Source organism: Leuciscus leuciscus (genome assembly GCF_965113295.1).
Source record: "Leuciscus leuciscus genome assembly, chromosome: 9".
NCBI lineage: Eukaryota > Metazoa > Chordata > Actinopteri > Cypriniformes > Leuciscidae > Leuciscus > Leuciscus leuciscus.
The window spans coordinates 32,420,630-32,442,503 of record NC_138733.1 but is presented as its reverse complement, the minus strand read 5'-3'; the positions used below and the strand labels follow the sequence as shown (position 1 = coordinate 32,442,503).

Below are 21,874 nucleotides of genomic sequence, written 5' to 3'. Positions count from 1 at the left end.
AGTTAGCTCTGCATCATATTGCTGACTTCGTGGAAGGCTATAGTATCTAGTCATGATCCAACTGGATTCAAGAAGTTTGCACTCAAGGTTAGAGCGCTCATGGGTATGCTAGATCAACTAGGTAAATCTAACTAAGTGGTAATATCAAACTACAGTGTGGCACACGTGAACTAGGCTACTGTCCACATTACCTCATGACCTGAGAGCTGGTTTCAAGAGGTACATGTATCCCTTGGGAGTCCGCATCCCCACACTCCTAAATTTTGCAGGGAGGCTGGAATACGAACTGCCAATTCAAGAAAGTGGCTTTGAGATTATTGGAGAAAGAAGGGAACGCTCTGACTAAAGGAAGGACAGGCGTAAGGACGTCAAGTCTTGTTAGACATTGTCCATATTTCACAGCTCAGATCTTTCCCCCACTAATCCACTGACAGAGGGGTCTGCTCCAGGTGCTACTAGACCTCAGGAAAAGGTAAAGGCGTACTGTCCCTATTGCTCTAACACCCAGCATTACTTGAGTCAGAGCCAGAACTTTAGTCAGTTCACTAAAGAAGAGAAGAGCAACTTGGTAAAAACAAACAAGAAATGTTGGCGTTGTGGTCACACCCACCAAGCAGCACAGTGGCGTCTGAAATCAACCTGCAAAATCTGTAAGGGCAGACGTCTTGAGGCACTCCACAAGCTCAATGATAGACCGATCAGAGAAAAACCTTCCCTTGTCAGTCCCACCAATGAGGTGCTGTACTTGGATAGACAAGCAGGCTGCAGTCAGGTACAACTGAAAGTCACCAAAGTGATCATATGCAATGGAGAGCATGTGCTATAGACCTTCGCTATTCTAGATAATGGCTCAGAGTGAACAATCTTTCTTCAGGCTGCTGCTCAGAAATTGAATCTTCGTAGGAAGACAGAGGACCTGGTATTGAGAACAGTTCGATTGGACATGAAGGTCATACGTGGTAATTAATTGTCCTTCTCCATTTCTCCTGCTTGTCAGCCTCAAAAGGTCTTCAAGATCAACAGAGCATTCTCAGCAGATCAGCTAGAACTGGCAGAACATACCTACCCCATCAAAGCCCTACAAAGCAAGTATAGCCATCCCAGAGAACTGCCCATTCCTGCTCTTGACAAAGCTCAACCACTCTTGTTAATTGGCTCTGATTATCCTCACTTAATCACTCCAATTACGCCAGTGCTATTTGACCAGCTGCGGTGAAGATGAGGTTGGACAGTGCTTTTGAAATAAGCTTGTCCATTATCAGCTTCAGACTCTACAGTGCCTGAATATTTATATTGTGTCTCCCTCCAATGAGCTGTTCAAACATGTCCAAAATCTTTCAACTTCATGTATTGCCTAACAGGATTGAGAAGCTTGTCACTAGATCAAAGCAAGACCAGGAGGCAATTAACCTATTAGATCGACATCAATGGGATCCAGCGTTATGCCACTCCTGTTCTCAGGGTAAGGCACATGCCTAAACTACAAGCTACAAAGTAAGGTGTGATGGCTAACCTCTGCAGCACAGAGAATCACTTAATAAGAGACCCCCAAAGGGAAGAAGCCTATATTGCTGAAATTATGTCAGTTCGCAGATTTTAGAGTTCCTAACTGTACTCAGCAAATTCACATATTTTGTGATGCCTCAGAAAAGGCTTATGGTTATGTTGCGTATCTACAACCAGAAAACCCTGAGGGATATGTTGAAGTGGCATTCCTCACTGCTAGATCAAGAGTGGCCCCTAAACGACAGCTGTCTATGCCAAGGTAAGAACTGTGTGCAGCCTGTATTAAGTTTTTCAACGTTCAATGGAACACATTTTTGCTGAATACCCATATGCTGTCAGAGCAGATGATATATTGGTTGGTGGACACACAGAAATGGAGCACAACAACAACCTAGAAAGATTGCTGGAGCGGGCCAGACTGGTAAATCTCAAATTCAGACTGACAGAAGTGAGCTATATGGGCAATGTCTTCAGCAGTGATGGCCTACATGCTGATCCATCAAAGACTAAAGCCATCAGTGAAATGCCAGAGCCCACAAACGCCACTGCTCTTCAGAGATTTCTTGGCATGGTCAACTACATGGGCAAGTTCATCCCTAATCTCAGTTAAATATCTTTAAATAGCTTTCAATGCCTTGAGAAGATGCCTAACATGCCCCCCTGTCCTGTCTTACTACAATGTTGACAAGCCCATCACCTTAACATGCGACTCCTCACAGTTTGTTTTAGGAGCAGCATGCCTGCAGGACAGTAAGACTATTGCTTACGCTTCATGGGTCCTCACGCAAACTGAAATTCGCTATGCGCAAATTGAAAAAGAGCTCTTTGCTGTAGTTTTCACTTGCACCAAGTTCAACAATTACATCTACGGCAAACCAGTGACCATTGAAACAGACCACCAGTCTTTGGTCTCAATCATCAAACGTCCAATACACAGCACTCCTGCCCGACTCCAACGAATGTTGCTTCAGCTCCAACGATACAACATCACCCTAGTCTACAAAAAAAGGAAAGCGCATGTACATAGCAGACACCTTGTCACAAGCCCCACAAGCTTCTGTACAGCAACAGTCTAAGGAGAAAAACACCTTTGAGGTAATGAATGTGTACAACATCTCACCATCACGCATGGATGAACATAAACGAGAATGCAATCAGACAAGGATGGACAGCCAAACTGCACAGTGTTCTCCCAGCAATGCGGTTGTTTCACGCCACAAAGTTGTCATCCCAGAAACACTTCAGCTGGAATACACACAAATTGTACATAGGGGTCACCCTGAAGCTGAATCCACCAAACAACGTGCATACCATGGTAAACAGTAGCAGCTGACATCTTTGAGTGGAATAGTCACCAATACTTGGTACTTGTCGACTCCTAATGAGGCTGGTACGAGATCGATCAGCTCCACAATTTGACCTCAGCAAGTGTCATACTGAAGCTAAAGAGACACTTCTCTGTTCATGAGTCACCCCAAACCCTCTTCACAGACAATGAGTTTGAAGATTTTGCTAGGGTCTGGGACTTCGTTCACAAAACCAGTAGTCCAAACCACCTTCAATCAAATGGCCTAGCGGAGCGCGCGGTTCATATCGCTAAACAACTCATGGAAAAGTCCAAACGAGATGGCTCTGATATTTAAACCTACTGAATCTGCAAAATGTCCCACTAGATCCTAAGCTTGGCTCACCAGCTTAGAGATTAATGTCCAGACAAACCCGCACCACCCTGCCTCTCCACAGCTCTTTGCTGGAACCTTCTCCTTGAAGAACAGTTATGACAAAACAAGTAAAAACTGAGTGCAGGATACAAACCCCTCGTGGTTATGACGGCAAATGAGTTGTGAAGGAAGTCTGCCGTGAACCAAGACCTTACATCGTCCAGAAACCACAGACATGGTCATGAAGTAATGCTCCAAACAAAGTGAATGATCCAATTCCAAAGACACAATCAACCATAGGTCAAATAACCTCTCAGACACACACACAATTGTGAGGCAGTCAGTCCTTAAGTGACATTTGTCGCTTAAGTTTTGTTTATTTGTTTACACACACCAGTTTTGTTATTCTGCAATACACTTTATCTACACTTTATTAATTTACAATGCACAATAGTTACTTTTTCTGGTATTGCAACTGAATCAAATTCAATATACCTTTGTTGTTCTAGTAAAGGTTTGTATTAAATGAGAAGAGTGAACTAATGTTCATTGTGAAGAAGAATTCTGATGTAAATGCAGCTGCAGAGTCTATACATGTTTTGTAATTTGATACTATACTTAGAAAAGGGTATTACATCATTATGTGTGACATCAATATAAGTGTACAGTATCTGATCACTCTCTATCTTGTCACGTCCCCTCAGGTAGTCAGTGTGATATATATATATATATATCTGCCTTGTGATGTACTTGGGTGGTTCATATAGCCACAAATTGTGAAGCTGGAGTCTATGCCAATTACACTATCCATAGTGGAGATTAATGTTGAAGAAGAAACGTCAGAGTCCTTATCGCATTCTAACTGCATGTGCCATAGTGATTGCAACCAATTACAACCAGCCAAATTAGGTACTCCGGAATAATACTACTTAAAAACAATGGAAGGTTATGGTATGTCCCCATAATACTGTATATAAATGTGTGTGTATGTCGGTCAGGTTATACACTGTGACCAAATGTCTTCATATAAGGATAGTAAATTATATTAGATATTGTAATTGTATTGAGAAAGGAGAAACATTAGCTCAATATATATATATTTTTTTTTTAAAGTCAACAGAAAGTCTTAACCGTCAAACAACTGGAAAAATCTGGCACACCCATGAGAATGAGAGTGGTTTGGATTCCTTTTTGGGGGGATTTAACCAGATGAATATTTTAGTTTATTAATATTTTATAAAACATAGTGATCTTTTGAGCTGACACACCTTTATTTCAATTTAATTCCTTAACAAATTGTGCTTATTACTGTTGTTAAAATACAACAAATGTGACCCAGGACCACACAACCATGTCTTATGGGGCAATTTTCTTTGATTGAGATTTGTTGAATAAATACGCTCTCCATTGATGTATGGTTTGTTAGGATAGGACAATATTTGGCCGAGATGCAACTATTTGAAAATCTGGTATCTGAGGGTGCAAAAAAATCTAAATTTTGAGAAAATCGCCTTTAAAATTGTCCATTTCTGTTAGCGATTTTGCGGCATCCGCTCACAATTTTTCTTTTCTATATATATTTAAGGTAGGACATTTATACAAAATATCTTCATGGATCATGATCTTTACAGTATCCTAATGATTTTTGGCATAAAAGAAAAATCGATAATTTTGACCCATACAATGTTTTGTTGGCTATTGCCACAAATATACCAGTGCGATTTATGACTGGTTTTGTGGTCCAGGGCCACAAATCACTTCAAACCAGTGCCTTAACATTAACTTCACCTTGCTGGAGGGAAAAGGGAGTTCCCTGGGGGAGTGACAATGAACAATCACAACAACTACAGATATTGCACCTCAGAGGGCAAAAACAATTGAATTTCGGCCCATTTCTCCTCAGAGGGATTAAAAGGAGAGAAGAGGTGGGGCACAGGGTTACGCTCTCTGTAGTGTTTCAGGATGTGAGTCTTTGTGAAATATTCACAGCTATGTTCACTCCTCCAGCATGCACCACTTTACACCAGCATCTCCTGAGATTCACACACATGCTGCATCTCTTCTGTCCTCTCAGAAGCTGCTCTTTAGTCAGAGACTTATTTTGCACTGCTCAGTCAGAAGGCTGCACCCGCAATAATTATTCAATCGAGAATTCACTTTCATTTCTGTTCAGAACAATTGCTCTCATTCTCATGGATAAATCTAAACGTCCTTTCACACCAAGAACAATATACAAAAATATAACTATAGGCTAATGATATATTAGCGTCCACGCCAACGCAAATCATTCTGTTCTAATCTCACGCTGCAGTTTTGTCTGTCACTTTAAATGCTAGAGCTCTTTAAAGCAGGGTGGATTCTGATTGGCTGTCAATGGTTTTTATCGTTCATCAACTGGAAAAAATCGTTATTGTTAGTTGTCTTGTGGACTCTGTTATTATTTTATATTATAATTTTTTTAGAACTATACCTTTATCATTATTATTATAGATAGGCCTATCCTTGATGTGAACAGGCCTTAAGGAGAACAAACAAAACAAATCCAATTATTTATTTGTACTTTATACTTTCTTGTTTTTGTCACGATAATGTTCTGTTTGGTTCGTTTCTTTATTAGTTCTCGTTAGTCGGTTACTAATCAGTTAATACTCGTCCAGCTTTTCCCATTTAGTCCCATCATATTCCTTGTGTATAAATACTTCCTGTTTGGTTCAGGTTTTTGTCGGTCATTGTCAATGCTAGTTGTGTTTATGTTACCTACTACCTTCCTGAGTATTCGAGTTTCCTGTGCAAGATTTCCTGTTTCAAGTCTCTTTGGGTTTTCAGACCCGTGACAGTTTTATTATTTGTTTGTTTTATGGTTTTAGTTCGATTTGATGCAAGTGCTTTTGTGCAACTGTTTGCAAGAAGTGACATCAAATCTTTAGAGAATCTTTAGATTTTAGACTGCCACCATAAATAACTTACTTTACTTAGCCTACTTCTTACTTACTAACTTTATGTATTTTATTTGTTTTCTTGTTTGTTCTCATGCTAGCTGTGGTATGCTACATCAGATAGCCCCACCCCAAACACACCTGTAAACAAATAGAACTAAGATTGATCAGTGTGTCTGTTAAGAGTATATTTGAGAAGACTAAATTGACCACATGGTTTTTATATTTTATGATACGTAAAAAATTTTTATGAATTAATTTTTGTTTCGTAATTGTGTTACTGTATAAATTTTGTTTGAAAAAAGCCTATAAAACATTTAAAACACCGATATTGGAGAGTTCTACTTTAATTTTTCTTTACTTTATTTATATAGATCAGCTCTTAGATGCCACAGACACCCAAATATGATCATCCCCGTGCGAGGGAGCTTCCCTCAAGAAAATGTAAAAGTTGATAATATTTGTATGTATAAAGACTCAATTTATAGGCTATATGAAACAATTTTATTAAAAACATGTTTCGAATATTATTTGAATTTTTTTTGGTTTCTATTATGTTATAATAGAACTTTGGTGTCTTTTTTACTTTACTGTTAGATTATTGATCTATTTATTAAATAGTGTTATTTATTAACTACATTGTTATTAATTAGGCCTACATAAATATTTATGTATTTCTTAAATATTTTAAATTATTTAAATCAGTTTTTTTTTAATCTATTTATTTAGTTATAATCCTATTTTATTTTTATTTGTTTTCTCTAAACTTTTCCAGGGACCACCTAGTACTCTATTGTGGCCCCTGGGGGTCCCTGCAGTAAAAAAAAAAAAACCTGCTTAAGACAATACGCCTATTTCATTTTTATTTTCAAACGCAGGTATTCGTCTAAAAAATCTGTATCAATGAAAAAACATGTTCCCATTGTGATACCACATTCCATATAGACCACATTCCCAGCAGTAAGTTATGTGTGTGTGTGTGTGTGTGTGTGTGTGTGTGTGTGTGTGTGTGTGTGTGTGTGTGTGTGTGTGTGTGTGTGTGTGTGTGATATATGATCAGCATCTTTTTCAGCTGGGCATTAACAAAGGATATGTTCGAAAAAAAAATTGTAGTAAAAACTTTAAGGCATGTGTCTGTATAGAAACTGATTTTAAAATAAATCTACCCTGAGAAGTGTGACAACTAGCCCCGGTGTGATTCTGAGGCAGCAGGTCGGTGGGCGGAGCTTCTTCTAGTAGGATAGAGAGCGAGCGAGAGTCTGACTGCTGCCACACTGCGCTCAGTGCAGCGAGACGGACACACTGCTCAGTACTTCGCGTCTCTTATTAATGACACTGGGATTATTTCAGCGCTTTCCTGCAGAAGTGACACTGAACTAAACAGAAAGACGCAAGCAGACCTCAGCAGACCCTCATTTAACGGGATTTAACGCGCGTTTTCTGCGCGCGTATAGCGAGTTGCGCCCCGTTGTGCGGACAAAGTTTATTTCTTCTTCACGGTCCCATATGAAGCTGGACCGGAGTTTGAATTAACACGCCAGTCAGAATATAGGCCTATCTATGTAAGTTATCACACTAGATGGTTTTTTTATATGGTTATATTCCTGTTTTGCATGATGTCGTGCTTGTCTTTTGCATGGCAGGAGTTTATATAATAAATATATCATTGGCGCTATTAATAGATTATCAGTCTGTTGAGGAGCTTTGCCAAAAACTTTTTTCCTTTTTTCTTTTCTTTTCTCTCCATATTAGATGTTTGAGCCCCTAACGTAGCCCATCATAGCAAACACTTACATTCATATCATAATAAATATGATTACATTAAGCTAAATTATCCTTAACACCCTTAAATAATGTCATTCATAAAGGCTATAGAAAAGTCATTCCGACGAGGCTCAAAATTAGCTTCTTTTTTTAAACTTTTTTTTTTTTTTTTTTACTGTATATAGCTATTCGTTTAGCAAATCAAATAATATTTTTGACTAATAAAAAATATTACCACATAACATTTTCTTTTCTTTTCTTTTCCTCTGCTAGTATCCCTCTACAATCTTTTGTGTAAATATTAGATGTTTGAGACCTAAGTCAGCCTTATATGGAGTAATGTTCACTCATCCTGCAATGTTTTAAAGAAGTTTATTAATAACAACTGATGAACAAACATCAAGTTAAACTTCAGAAGCTTAAAATCATTTGTTAAATTTCATTGTAGTAAGACAGTTATGAAACATTCATTCATTCATTCATTTTAAGTATTCTAAGGAGAACAAACAGGAATGGAAATATTTACTTGTTTGTTTGTTTATTTATTTATGCATATTTTTATTTAATTGTATTTTTATGTATTTTGCAGAATATCCTTATAATGCTGATTTGATGCTTAAGAACCATTTATTATTATTATTATCAATGTTGAAAACAGTTGTACTGCTTTACTTTTTTGTGGAAACTGTTATATTTTCTTTCAGGATTCTTTGATCTATTGGATCAAAGAACAACTTTTATTTGAAAACGAAATATTTTGTAACGTTATAAATGTCTTAACTTTTTTTTTGATAAATTTGATGCATCCTTGTTAAATAAAAGTATTATTTTCTTTAATAAAATAAAATAAAATCTTACTGACCCTAAACTTTTGAACATTTGTATAGTGTATACCAGAGGTTCTCATCTCTGGCCTTCGAGGTCCACTTAGGGTTCGTTTACGCGACAACGATGTACTAAAACGAAAAACTTTTCCTTTGCGTTTTTCACGTACAGGCAAAAACGTTGTCACAATCCCCATTCACACAGATCTGTGAAATCGGCAAAAACGTTGTATTATTCATGCCAGGCCAGTAGATGGCGATGTCACTTTGTAAAAAAAAACTATGCGCCTATAGACTGAACATGTAATGCGCATAATGTCGGCATTTCCACAAATTCACGTTTTTGTAGTTTACACGGAGACGATAACAGAATTTTTTTTTGTTGCATTTTCAGGCCCGCAAAACACTGTTGTCCTGTAAATGAACGTCCAAAAACGTAATCAAAGTCCCCCTGTAATCAATCATGTTATCCCTTAAAACTCATCTTTGATCAACAAAATGACATATTTAAACGTTTTTTCCTTGAAAAAAAATTCTTCATGCCTTAAAATATCTTAAATCTAACTCTACACCCATGCCTCATTTAGTATATGCGGTTCTATGAATATGCAAATTAGCCCCGCCTCCACTCACTCACACCAGCTCAGAGATCCATTCGTTGACGATCACACGTTGACCTGATTGGTTACGAGGTAGTTTGTGGCGTCAGTTTTTGGTTCACTGCAGTTTTAAGGAGAAAATACTCAGCAATGGTGTTGAATTATGAATTTGCACATGGTTTGACTTAAAGCATATTACAAACACCACATAGACATATAAACAACATTAAAAGCTTAATTTTCACCACAGGGGGACGCCCCCTTAATTTCCTGCAGAGTTTAGCTCCAACCCTAATCAAACACACCTGAACAAGCTAATCAAGGGCTTCAGGATTACTAGAACAGCAGAGTTTGATCAAGGTTGGAGCTGAAGTTTGCAGGAAAGTGGTTCCCGAGGGCCAGAGTTGCGGACCCCTGGTGTATATGAATGTTGTTGCATCAGAAAACAGGAATTGTGACTCTTACTGATTAAATGTTAGTCGAAACATTCTGAAGACTGATGGGACAGTGTGTTTTATTGCTTCTTCCTCAGGTGACGGCACACAGAACCATGGTGAAAACCGTATGGAGATAGACATCCTCTTTCCAACAAGGGAAAAGGAACCATTTCTCGTGACATCCTCTAGTTATCCAAGCTGTCTTCTGGAAGCGTGTCCAATATTTAAACACATTTGTCCAGCATGGCATCCAGCCTGACGTGCACCGGGATGATCTGGGCTCTGGTGTCCCTGCTGAGCGCAGCAGCTTCATGCGTGGGCTTCTTCATGCCCTACTGGCTGCTGGGCTCACAGATGGATAAGCCGGTGTCCTTCGGCACTTTCCGGCGGTGCTCGTATCCCGTGCGGGACGAGGAGAGGCAGGCTACGGTCATGCTGGAGCAGTGCGGGCGCTACGCGAGCTTTCAGGGCATCCCGAGCGTGGAGTGGCGGATCTGTACGGTGGTGACGGGGGTGGGATGTGGCCTGCTGTTGCTGGTGGCGCTCACGGCGCTCATGGGCTGCTGCATATCAGAGCTCATCTCCAGAACCATTGGACGCGCAGCAGGGGGCATGCAGTTCCTTGGAGGTGAGTAACAGACTGACAGATATGTTTACATGCAGACAAGTTTAGGGGGAAACTCACAAACACACAACCTGGTCACATTTCACTACAACATTGAAAGGGGACAAAACGGATTATATTTTGTGTTCACAACAATTTCACAGATTGACCTCAAAATTCTCAATACTGAAATGCATGATTTTTTTTTTATTAATTTGTGTTCTTTGATTAGATTTTTTTTTTCTCCATGATTATTCTCAGTCATTACCTTAAGTTTGGTTGTTTTTTGTGTGTTATTTTTTTTACTGTATTTTCTTATTTCTGTCTTTTGATTTCATGTTCTTGAGAGGTTTTGGGAGATTTACACTATAACAGCTTTACAAGCATGCATGTTTATTGAAAATGTGTAAAACTGTTTTATGCTGTAAAGCCGATATTAGTATTTTATATTGATATTTAAAATAATAATGGCATTAAAGGCTCACTGAAGTGCCTTGGAATGTGCAGCTTTGTATGATGCATTGACATCATTTCCACTGAAACAGGAAGCTAAGGCGGGACATTGAATGGCCCCGCCCCCTTTTCAAATAGCCAATAGCGTTTAGTTTCCCTCAAAACAGCACCATGGAAGCGAATCCGAGCGCTGATGATACGTTGGATTTCATATTAGAGGTGTGAATTCTAGCCATTTCATTCTTAACCAACGTACAGTTGGAAAACGGAATAAAACAGGAGCGTTTGAGCAACCGAACACACATCTCCAACCCATAATGCTCCGTGACATATTTCTCTTGGCCAGGTGGTATTTATAGCATAGGGGGTGGAGCTTTAGATTATGGAGAGCATTTGATTGGACAGAAGATGTGATGAGAATCTGAAGTTCCGCGTGATGTCATAAAAGTCCGTGATCCATTTTAGCGGAAGTGAGAGACTGTAAGTTTTGAATGCTTAGATCTCCTAAATGCAAATTTTGTCATTGTTTTGGAACAAACCAAAGAAGTCATATTCATATCATAAGGTCATCGACTTCAAGCCCCCTTTTCTTTGTCTCTAGTTCAGTAAACATCGATTCCAGCCGCTGTAATTCAGGGTGCCTTTGCCTCAGCGAGGGAAGGGAAACTGATTGAGTTTTAGACTGGAAGCTGGGGTCTGTAATTCCAAACTCAGTTTGTTTAGTTCTCGCCTGCAAGGTGCCTTTTATTTGCTGCTCTGATAGTCTCGAGGGCTTGTGGCACTCGACAGAGAAGGTGAAACAAATACTGCGTGGGGCGTCTTAGAAGGAAGTTTTCTTTGTACTGCAGGGGCTCAAGGCGTGGAAAATTCTAGTCAGGCTCTTGGACTCCTGATGTTTAAAAATGCTTTGTCTTCATGAACTTAACTCATTTGTCTCTTGTGTCAGCTGAAGTGACAATAGCTCATCTTCATTCTCATTAGCTTAGTGTTAGTGCAAACGCACATGCTAATTGCTTTTTAATTAAAAGACGACATGAAATTGAAATAGAGCCTATTTACTTTAATGCACATTCTTGTATTATTGTGTGCAATTTATCATAAAAATGCTTGTCAAAAATGCAAAAACTTGCTCTGCCTCATGAATGATTTTGCTTTTTTTGAAGCTCAAACAGTAAAGTATTTACGACTTGCACGGCATTCAATGTATATACATTTTATCAGTTCATGCATTCCCTGGGAATTGATCCCATAACCTTGGTGTTGCTAGTTCCCATCGTCTGCTTAACGGCCTCTTTTTACTTTTGCTGATGGACACAATCAGATTTGCTCAATTTTTTGTCTTGTTGAATATCCTGTTTCAATTGGAAATGCATTAAGAATGTAAAATGGGTTGCAAACATTGTTTCATGTTCTTAACTTTTAAGTATTCCAATCTTAAAATATAATAGTGCATATGTAATTCGTAAAAAAAAAAAAAAAAGATTTACTTGATTATTGTAGTTTCTTACTCAACTAAAATATGTACTTCATATGGTCACTGTAAAAAAAATATGATCAATAATTTATGGCAAAATGTGTTTTCACATTAAAATAAGTTGTGCAATTTTCAACTTTAAAGCCAGTTTAATGTAATTTAAGTTGAAATGACTTAAACATCCAAGTTGATTGTACTTAATTTAAGGCAGCAACTTTTATTCAAATAAAAAATATTATTGAATATCACTGAATCAGCCTAAAAACATTAAGATACACTAATACAACTTTCTACAGTTTGTTCTGAAGTTCTACCATTCAGGAACATAAGCGATGCATCTTAAAGCAGCTTTTCTGTTACAACTTTTTTTTTAATATATGCTTTTAAGTTGAACCAACAAGCTCAGCAAGTGAGCTGAATTAATGCATTTTGAATTCAAATAGGTGGACAAATAAATGGTTTTGTGTTTCAGTCCCACTCACCCTTTTAAATTCATGTTAAAGCGAACAATTTGCATAAAACGTATTGATATATATATATATATATATATATATATATATATATATATATATATATATATATATATATATATATATATAAATGCATTCAAAATACTGTCTTCATTTTTTTACATGTGCGTTCATGTGCTGTCCTCCTGTATAAATCATGTGAGGTTTGCACTCATAACTATTGTGACATTAAATTGGCCCCAAAGCCAACAGTGTCAGGGCAGATTTCACCTGATCTCCAGTTAGCCATCCAGGTGCGTCATCATGTGCTCAGATGAGGTTGTCCACTGTCACTTCTAACTAGCAGACAGAGGCGTTTGACTTAAGAGAGCCGGACACAAGGAGGTTACAGGACTGCAGGGCTGCTGAACGCATCACTTCCTGTCATGTTGCTGTAGAACATCGTGGCTGATGTAAGCAAGCATCATACTCCTCATCAGCAGTTTTTCACTTACAATCAATGGAAACTGACAATTAGTTGTTTAGTTGCTTAAACTGACGTTTATTTAATTGAACTGACGTTGTGTTTTTGTTGCTGAAACCTGAACAAAATGTGTCCACAAAAATACTAAGTAGCACAACTGTTTTCAACATTGATAATATGAAATGTTTCATTTGCACCATGGTATATTTAAAATTACCACAGTGTTTACCATCTGATACCATTACTGTACCCTATTACCGCCAAGTAACTGTATTACCGTAAATCAATTATCAAGTAAGTGTTATTACTTTTGTGAACCATGGGAGTTTGTCCCAAAAACAGTATTACCAAGGTATTTAGATGGTAATGCAAGGTACTTTTGAAAATTCTATTATGACCAAAAATCTGGCATACTATAATTTATTTTAATTTTAATATTTACCATTTTAAGAAGACCGTAGTCTATCATAGTTACAGTTTTACCATAATAAAACCATGGAATTACATTTGACTATTTTACAGTCTCCTTACTACTGTAGTATTAACAGTAATTACAAGCAACTAAACCTAATCCTATAACCGTATAGTATATGTTCTATTAATTAATATTATTCGGTATATTTACACCATAGCAAAGACGCCTTCAAACAAAGCGTAATTGGACTCTAAAGTCACAAAATAAGTACCAAAAAGTTTTTGTTTTTTTTGTGTGATATGTACCATTGTAGTATCATGATATTCTTGAACGTGCCTCTGAGGACCATGTTAACACCGTGCTATATGAATTTAAGCACAATGGTATTACCATTTGATACCATCACTGTACTATAGTACTGCTACTGTACTTTATTTATGCCCAGACATCATGAAATTACATATTGAAAGGGTACTAAATGAGATGCCATATAGTCTAAAAAAAAACATGGTATTATCCTATCGTCATGTAAGTGTGTAGATTGGACAGTGTGGTCATAATTTAAGGTTTATCGAATAGTTTGTTTTGAGTTCCTGGAAGTTAACAGCAGCGGCTGAACTCTTGACATTGAACTAGCCGCATGAGTTGAAGCGTGGCGTTAAATTGAAGTATGCGCGACTGAACAAGACTGAATGAGAGACGTGAAAAGCACCAGACAGGGGTTAAGAGAAAAACGAGCGACCCAGCGAGAGAGAGAGAGACGGAACAGTACCCTGATGTTAAATCACTGGACTGCAGCTTGTCCTTGCCAATTGAGTCTCTTTCATTTGTATTGTGTTGTGTTAATGAGTGCTGTCTGGCAGCGAGGGCTCTGAACAGCGGGGCTTTGGCAAAGACAACACCTCCCTGTGGCTCACATTGATTCATCTGATGCCCATTTTGCTGATAATGAGTTTGATAAGCCCTTTATGTGTCACCAAAAGCATCTTTGATTAGAGCCCTCTTCTTGCCCTCTTGTTCTAAAGTCTATCTTTGTTCTTTCAGAGATGGATGATGTTTCCCTTTGTGAAGTAATGGAAAGCCCTTCCAGTATTATGCAGTTTAATCTCATCTATTATGATTCAATGGTTCATTTGTCATGGGCAAGTTGGTCAGAAATGCATCACGGTTATTTTATAAATTGAAAATGCATATGGATTATGGGGGACTGGGAGCGCCACTTTCATAGTTTACTTAATTATTACTATTAATAATGTAAATGTACAGTAGGCTGCCTGTCAAAAGTTTGAAAACATATATTTTTTTATGGTTTTGAAAGGTCTCTTATGCTCACCAAGGCTGCTTGTATTTGATCAAAAATAAAGTACAAACAGTAATATTGTGAAATATTATTACAATTTAAAGTAACTGTTTTCTATTTTAATATTATTTTAATTATTCCTGTGATGGTAAAGCTGTATTTTCAGCATCATTACTTCAGTCTTCAGTGTCACATGATCCTTCAGAAATCATTCTAATATGATGATTTGATGCTCAAAAAAACACTTCTGATTATTATTATCAATGTTGAAAACAGTTTTTTGTTAATCGAAATAAAGCTATAATTAAAACGAAATATAAATATTAGATGAAAAACTTAAAACTCAAATGAAAATGTTTTGGCAAACTGAAATAAAACAAGTTTAAATTGAAGTACTAAAATAAAAGTACTAACACTGTAATAAAAATATATGAAAGCTAAATAGAAATATAAAAAAGCGAATAAAATGAAAAAAGCACACAGCAAAATTGCTAAAACAATCTAGAATGAAAATTAAACTGAAAAAGTAAAAATAAAAGCTAATTAAAAAATGTAAGAAAAACATCAGCAGTATGTAAATAATAGTAAAATAACACTGTTCCAACCCCTTATGTTGTTGTTTTATTTGTAAAACACAAGAGGAAGATTTTAGGAATCTTTATGCAGCTTTTTATAATCAGATCATAGTGAAAAGTCATATAATTACATTGTGGAATGAACAGACCACAATTTAATTATTTACTGACAATCTTCACCTCTGTTGAACTCAAGAATTGCTCTGACTGGATCATTGAGCCTGTTAATTAATTTGAGTTCAACCGGTTCGATCTAATTCATGAACCGGATTAACTGGTTCATCAGTTTAACTGTGAATATGACTTATAATTTGGTCTGTGTACACATATCTATCAAATCACTCCATGCACTTAGGACTCAGTTAGAAGTTATTTGGTGGTTTAATTGTGATCAATTGTAAAACATTTATTAAATATTAATGTATATTCAATATTTTTGTTTAATATGCAAATATGATTTATATAGGCTACATGATTATTTTTTCTCTATTCAAAATATGGTCTTTCTTAATAATGTCCCTGGATTACAAATGTACAGTACCAGCATGTGTCTTTTCTTTTTCACAGGATAAAGATAAACAGGCACTGATAATTGCATTGCTTGTGTGTGTTAATGTGTGTTTGTTTGTGTGTATGTGTTTGCCAGCTGGAATTGAACCAATAAACCCTAATGGAAAACCTCCTCAGTCAAACTAATGGACATATTACTCAGGAGTTGTAGTGGACTTGAATTCATTTTAGTTTCAATTCAGCTGCATATTACTAAGGAAAAGGTATTACCATGCTACCATGACTAAATACTGGGGATCAGAGAACATGTTCTTCCTGCTGTGGTGTGTATTGTGTCCTTTTGGCTAAAAAAACATTGGACAGAATGATGAGTCATTTGGGAGAATTGCTCATCATGAGCGAATTGTTCTTGAAAGTACAGAAATCATTTTTCCCTTTCATGTTTAAACCTTTGGATTATAGATTTATCTGTCTGCCTGACACCCCCCTTTAACACGTCCTTGCTCGTCATTCTGAAAACAGCAAGTGATTCATTTTTGGGTGCTTTTATGATTCAAACTGTGATGAATTGCTGACCGTATACTGTTTGAAAGGGGCCAAATAACTTGTATTGAATAGTTGATTTGTTTTGGAGCAGTCAAAATATACTGAGTCATACCCGAATAAAACGTTTTCTGCTGTGATGGGTGATGTTATTGCCCTTCCTTTAAACTGAAAAAAGCTTGTGTGGAAATTTGAGTTCCCTATCAGTCAGCCAAGCTTGACATTACATTGACAGACTGACGTTGAGGGATCTCACTTGGGACCCCAATCACCTTCAAGTGGTAACAAAACAAGCCAATGGACATTGATGAGTGAGATGTGCTGCACAGTAGGAGGCGCATGAGGAGGACACAAAGTCGTGGAAGGCATCTTTTACTGCCCGAAGATGCTTCGGTGCTTCCTCCGCTCTCACTCCACTTCCTGCGAGTGCAAGCACGTGCTGGTCCGGACGGCGATGGTGATCAGATGGCCTACTTTCGCAGACCGCAAATTTCATGTCGCAATTTGATCACCATCTCCTCCTCTGGAGAGCTGACGCTCTCTCACCACAGCTTACATTCCCGGGAGAATGGAGACTCCACCCCCAGGTGGTCAAGCCGATATTGAGTCATTTCGGACAATTGGCGGATTCCCCTGAGGAAAGACCTACTTTCTCAGGGACGGGGCACCTTGTGGCATCCGCGTCCAGATCTCTGGAACCTCCACGTGTGGCTTCTGGACGGGACGTGGCAGACTTACGTAGCCTACCACAGGTGGTGGTAGACCTTATCACTCCAGCCAGAGCCCCCTCTATTAGGTGAGCTTATGCCTTGAAGTGGAGTCTGTTCGTTGATTAGTGTTCTTCCCAAAGACCCCTGTAAATGCCCGATCAGCTCTGTGCTTTCCTTCCTGCAGGAGAGGCTGGAGTGAAGGCTGTCTTCCTCCTCTTTGAAAGTGTACGTGCCTGCTATCAGAGCACATCACGATGCAGTAGACGTTAGGTCTTTGGGAAAGCACAACCTAGTCATCTGAGAGGTGCTCGGAGACTAAATCCTTCTCGGCCACGCCTCATCCCCTCTTGGGACCTCTCTTTGGTACATACAGCCCTACAGAGAGCGCCCTTTGAGCCGCTACAGTCAGTTGAGGTTAAGATCCTGTCTCTCCAGTGTTCATGACTGCGCTCCCATCTATCAAGAGGGTGGGGGACCTGCAGGCCTTTTCGGTCAGTGAAACGTGCCTGGAATTTGAACCGGCTGACCCTCATGTAATCCTGAGACCTCGGCCTGCATATGTGCCCAAAGTTCCCACCACTCTTTTCCAGGAACAGGTGGTGAACTTGCAAGCGCTACCCCTGGAGGAGGCAGACCCAGCCCTCGCATCGCTGTGTCCCGTTCGCGCTCTGCACATCTACGTCTTCCGCACACAAAGCTTAAGAAGCTCAGAACAGCTCATGTCTGCTTTGGAGGTCAGCAGAAGGGAAAGGCTGGCCCACTGGATAGTGGATGCCATCGCCCTGGCGTACCAGTTCCAGGGCGAGCCGTGCCCCCTTTGGATGAGAGCTCACTCCACACAGAGAGTTGCCTCCTCTTGGCAGACATCTGCAGAGCTGCGGGCTGGACATCACCTAACCCATCACAAGATTCTACAATCTCCAAGTGGAGCTGGTTTCTTCCCGTGTGTTGGGTACAAACAGGCAATGTGCAGGAGGGCTGCCTGCTCACTTGCAGCTCCATTCCCTCCTCGGGTGGATACAAGTGCCCTATTCACTCTCCAGGTGAGTTCCCTCTCTGGCAAACCCTGGATGGTGTTTCCTCCAGGCATCCTTCGGCAGTCAGACGTCCGAAGCCAAGCCCAGTACTCGAGATGAAAGCTCGGTTGGTCAGCACCTGTACGGGGCTAGATGCCCCATATGTTGTGATTCCCTCTTGGTAATCCCATATGTGTATTCTTCCATGTTACGGTTTCCCTGTCGGTAAACCCGTGTCTATCCCTGGGAAGGCTCCACTTTGCCCTGTCTCTGCATCGGTAATGGTTCCATCGCTCTCTTGGCAGGACCTTCCGCAGAGATCTTCCATATGTAGCACTGTCCCGAGGGTCAGTTCATATGTGTATCTTCCACATATTACCTCCCTGTAGGCAGGATGTGGTCTCCGTTGAGACCCTTTCCATCTGGACCCGGCACACTTCCGCAGTGTTATCCAACAATTCATGGCTGAATTGGGTGAATTAGATAGGAACAGCAGCTATCGACCTTACCCTTGGAAAGTTCTGTCCCTCCGTCCCACCAGGTATGGAGGTTTGTTGGACTTACATGGGGCGCTGGGAGGGGTCAGCTGTTGTGGCACTTTCCATATGGACCCCACAACGTCAGTTTGAGTATTAATGTGTGTTAATATCACTATTAATAAGGATAGTATGAACACTATAATTTAAATGCAAGTATACCTAAAGTATACTTGCAATAGTTCCACTTAAGCACAATCAAATATACTTAAGTTGAACTTCAGCACTATTTCCAGATAACTAAAGTACAGTAACTACAAAATTAGATGTTCCAATTTAGCAGATTTTAAGTATATCTATTTAGTATATCAAAAGTACAATTGCAGGGTATTTATATTAAGTACATAATATGTAAATGTGTTTGTAATATATTTAGCATTAAATAAATGTATTTCAAATACATTTTAGTATATTTATTTTTCACTAGGGTAAGTAATGCAACTAATTACTTTTTAGGGAGTAATGCTATATTGTAACACAATACTTTTAAAAGTAACTTTCCCCAAAACTGGTTTATAATGACTGTACAATGATGTACAACTGTATAATGATGTTGATGTAACATGCAATACAGACAGTGATCAAGCAGCTGTTGCTATGGTTACCTTCTCATGCAGGCGATTTCTGTTCCCAGGCATATATATATTTAGAGACATACATTCTGACTAACTTGTAAAGTAACGTTACTGAAAGATTGTTTGAAAAAATGACCAAAATATGCATATACTTATATATGAACAACGGAGTACTCTTGAATCTTTAAAGTTTCAAGCCTTAATAAGTGGGGGTCATACCTTCGCAAACTCCTCCATAATTTGTTTGCGCAATTAAATATCCAATATTGATTGATTATAAACTACCGTTCAATAGTTTTGGTATGATTTTTAAAATGTTTTTTAAAAAGTCTTTTTTTTTGCTTACCAATGCTATTAGATAAAAAAATTAAATAAAAAGTTAAATTGTGAAATAATATTACAATTGAAAATAACTGTTTTCTATTTTGATATATTGTAAAATGTAACTTATTCCTGTGATCAAAGCTGAATTTTCAGCATCATTACTCAAGTCTTTAGTGTCACATGATCCTTCAGAAATCATGATGATGTCTTGATTTGTTGCTGATTAATATTTTTGTGGAAACTGAGATTCTTTTTTTTTTTTTTTTAGATTCTTTGATGAATATAAAGTTCAAAATAACAGCATTCATTTTAAATAGAAATATTTTACAACATTATAAATGCATTTACTGTCACGTTTGATCAATTTAATGGATCCTTGTTGAATAAAAGTATTCATCTCATTCTTTTTTTTTATTTATTGTAAAAGTTATTGTACGATTATCGGCTGATATAATGCACCAGTATATATCGTACATTTTATTTTTGACTTATTTTATTATATTTTAAACATGGACAAATGCAAATGTTTTCTGAAAGGAGAGCTTGTTGAAGGTATGACATGACGGGCAGCTGGTCTTGTGTGATTCCGCCTCTTCATTTACACTTGACCGTGAGCTGTTTGTCTTTCTCTTCTGTCGTTTACCAGCTCTTTCTTTCTCTTTCTGTCCTTCTAAACTTTTCAATTACCCACGTTCAGGAGGTCTTATCTCTCTGTGACCTGATCTCCAGCCCTCTATTTCTGCTCTCTTTAACCTCTTTCACTCACAGCTCTGTCACCCATGGGATAGTCGAACAGCCCGAGAGAGAACGGGACAATGAAACCGAAGCAGAGGAAGAGAGAGCTTGCGAAAACATAGAGAGAGAGAAACACTAGCTCACGGAGGAATGTCCAGCTTAAGCAAAGATTTATTTCAGACAAACAGGAAGTCTGGCCTGCTAAAGGACAGGCAGGAAGTGTTATTTCAGCGCTTTGGGTTGTTAAGTCCTTGTTTTCAGCGCCACACACCACTGTTCCACCTCACACTCAGCACTCCGCAAAATGAACCGCGCTGACATAGGGGGATTGTTATTGCACAGCCAACCCTAAAATGAAAGGAGCAGTAGTGGAGAAAATTTGTTTCATAGCTGATTTATGGACCGTGCTTTCAGCTTTCTGTTTTATGGAAGTAAATTGTATGGGTTCGAGAAAGCGAGCGGTGAAGGTGGATCATTAAAGCAATTCAAAGCTCTTTCAGCTGATGTATAGAAGTGTTTTGCCTGTAATTGACATATTTATTATAAAATCACCTTGGGCAGAAAAGCTCTGGGCCGATGGGAATGTACTGTATTAAAGCAATAAGCAGAGAGGCTGTGCAATAGTCATATTATCATAAATAAAAGGGTGTTGTTAGGCTCGACGCGAAACTGATCAATTGTGTTACAGGGACAATGATATTAAGCTCTTTTTTGTTATTGGTAACTATTATAAATCATTTTTCATTATTTGAAATAAAGCTTACATAAAATACAATTTTATGAAAACTTGAACAAAAAGATGTTGATGGTGACTTGGAAACTGAAGTCTATAATTACTAAAACTGAAATTGTTATAAATAGACATTTTAAACCAAAACTACTTTACAAAAAAAAAAAAAAATAAATAAAAATTTATATATATATATATGTTTTTTTTTTTTTTTTGTAAAGTAGTTTTGGTTTAAAATGTCTATTTATAACCATTTCAGTATATATATATATATATATATATATATATATATATATATATATAAGCGAATTTTAAATGTCAATAAATACTGTAATAGCAAATATATAATATTTAAATGATACTGGATCTATTAATATTCCACACATTTCATTCAATAAATACATTAATATTTTACTTTTAATGAATAAATAAATACTTACCGTTTAATGAAAATTAATTTAGATTTTTCTTTAGAACATAAATGAAAAATTGTCAAGGTGATACAACTTTTCTGATATTATAATGAAGAAAAAAAGCCTGATTAAAATAATGACATTTTTGCAAACAAAACAAGTTTGGCTTTTTTTTTCTTTTTTCTTTTTACTTTTTTTTATTATATTTGAACAATGTGCTGTTGAGGTTGTAAAATGTCAAGTTGTGACTGTGATTTATGATATTTAAGAATTAATATTGAATTAATTCATAATATTGGTT

The 21,874-nt window shown here is 37.8% G+C and overlaps 1 protein-coding gene across 1 annotated transcript in view; it reads left to right on the top strand.

Annotated features, from left to right (window-relative positions):
• The first annotated feature begins 7,367 nt into the window (after positions 1-7,367).
• The window catches only part of LOC309506930 (LHFPL tetraspan subfamily member 6 protein), a 76,683-nt gene continuing 62,176 nt past the window's right edge, over positions 7,368-21,874 (top strand). The window contains exons 1-2 of the mRNA XM_082180973.1: positions 7,368-7,665; positions 9,823-10,355. Of these exons, the coding sequence (XP_082037099.1) occupies positions 9,971-10,355 (385 nt within the window). The 5' untranslated portion in view covers positions 7,368-7,665; positions 9,823-9,970. The remainder of the gene's footprint in view (positions 7,666-9,822; positions 10,356-21,874) is intronic.